Source organism: Haplochromis burtoni, unplaced genomic scaffold (genome assembly GCF_018398535.1).
Source record: "Haplochromis burtoni strain Fernald_Lab_line unplaced genomic scaffold, NCSU_Asbu1 Contig_1628, whole genome shotgun sequence".
In the NCBI taxonomy this organism is placed as follows: domain Eukaryota; kingdom Metazoa; phylum Chordata; class Actinopteri; order Cichliformes; family Cichlidae; genus Haplochromis; species Haplochromis burtoni.
Genome location: NW_024583989.1, coordinates 27,903 through 29,151, shown reverse-complemented (window position 1 = coordinate 29,151; position 1,249 = coordinate 27,903). Strand labels below are relative to the sequence as shown.

At 33.1% G+C, this 1,249-nt stretch overlaps 1 protein-coding gene across 1 annotated transcript in view; it reads right to left on the bottom strand.

Moving 5' to 3' along the window:
- The window catches only part of LOC102314673, a 5,412-nt gene that overhangs the window by 697 nt on the left and 3,466 nt on the right, over positions 1-1,249 (bottom strand). Inside the window, exons 2-6 of the mRNA XM_005952668.2 lie at positions 940-1,033; positions 769-856; positions 530-651; positions 105-278; positions 6-18 (exon numbers count right to left, since the gene is read on the bottom strand). Of these exons, the coding sequence (XP_005952730.1) occupies positions 6-18; positions 105-278; positions 530-651; positions 769-856; positions 940-1,033 (491 nt within the window). The remainder of the gene's footprint in view (positions 1-5; positions 19-104; positions 279-529; positions 652-768; positions 857-939; positions 1,034-1,249) is intronic.

Here is a 1,249-nt window from a genome sequence, read left to right as displayed (position 1 = left end):
AGCACCACCCTTCTTTCCCTAAAACAAAAAAGAAAACAAAATTATTTAAATACATATTACTGTTAAATCTGTAAATTTTTTGTAACTATATTTAAAATACATACACGATACAAGAAGTTCTTGAGTTTTTCTCCATATGAACCTTTGGATTTCTCAACGCCATCATTAAGACATTTTTCAAAAGCCATTATGGTCTCTTCCATTTCTTTTCGGACATTTTCAAGTTGGAGGTTCATGATTCTCTCAAGTTCTCCAAACACCTCGCCTTTTTTACTATCCTGAAAAATATTTGAAGTAATAAAACCATAAAAACTACTTGTCGTTTCTTATAGGTTTTTGAATTCAGTTGGTTTTAAAAATCACTTTTCTGTAATAAGAACCTGAGAGGCTAAATATAACAGCAAAAATGCATGAGATAAGTAATAACCCATAAATTATTTTTTTTTAAAACTAAATAAGAAACACAAAGACAATTGAGAAATCCCAACATGTAAGAGAATGTTGTTGTATATCTTTTACTTGACCTTACCACTCCTCTGGAGTTGGCTCCTTGAATCAAAGCAAGAATCCCATAAGCTCCACTCACATAGTTTACTGTCTCTGAGTGACAGTCATTGAGAACTTGCAAAAATCTCTGAAGTTTGGTTATTTCTGTTAAGAAGAAATTTCAGTGCCACAGTTTGACATTACATATTTTAATTCAAACTAAACGTTTTTTCTTTCAGTCAGAGCAAACTAAAACATCATGTGCATCAAGACTTCACCTACCAGTTTCTTTTGGACTTAGATGCTTCCCTTTTAGGAACTCTCTGGAGCTCACTGTGAACACTTTGAAACTGTCATCAGTGAAGTGTTTCTGGGGGGAAAATGATTTAATTTTAAAGCATCCTTACAACTGCGGAGAGTCTGTATTATTTTCTGTAAGCCTATAAAACTCACCTTAATCTTGGTTCGCTTGTTGAATGCTTTCTTTACTCCATCCTTGGCTTGAATGTTTCTTTTAACTATTCGATCATGGATATCAGCTGATGAACTACATGAAATTTGCATATATGTACTGTTATCATCATCACTATTATTATCACCATCATTAATTTGGGGCAGGCTGGGTGGTTTTGATTTACTCTTGAGCTATGTCTACATGTCCACGGGTATTTTTGAAAACTGAGATTTTTTGTCTTCGTTTAAAAAAAACCCAATCCACATGTGCAGTTTAAAAAATATATCTCTGTTCACATGTAAACGCAAA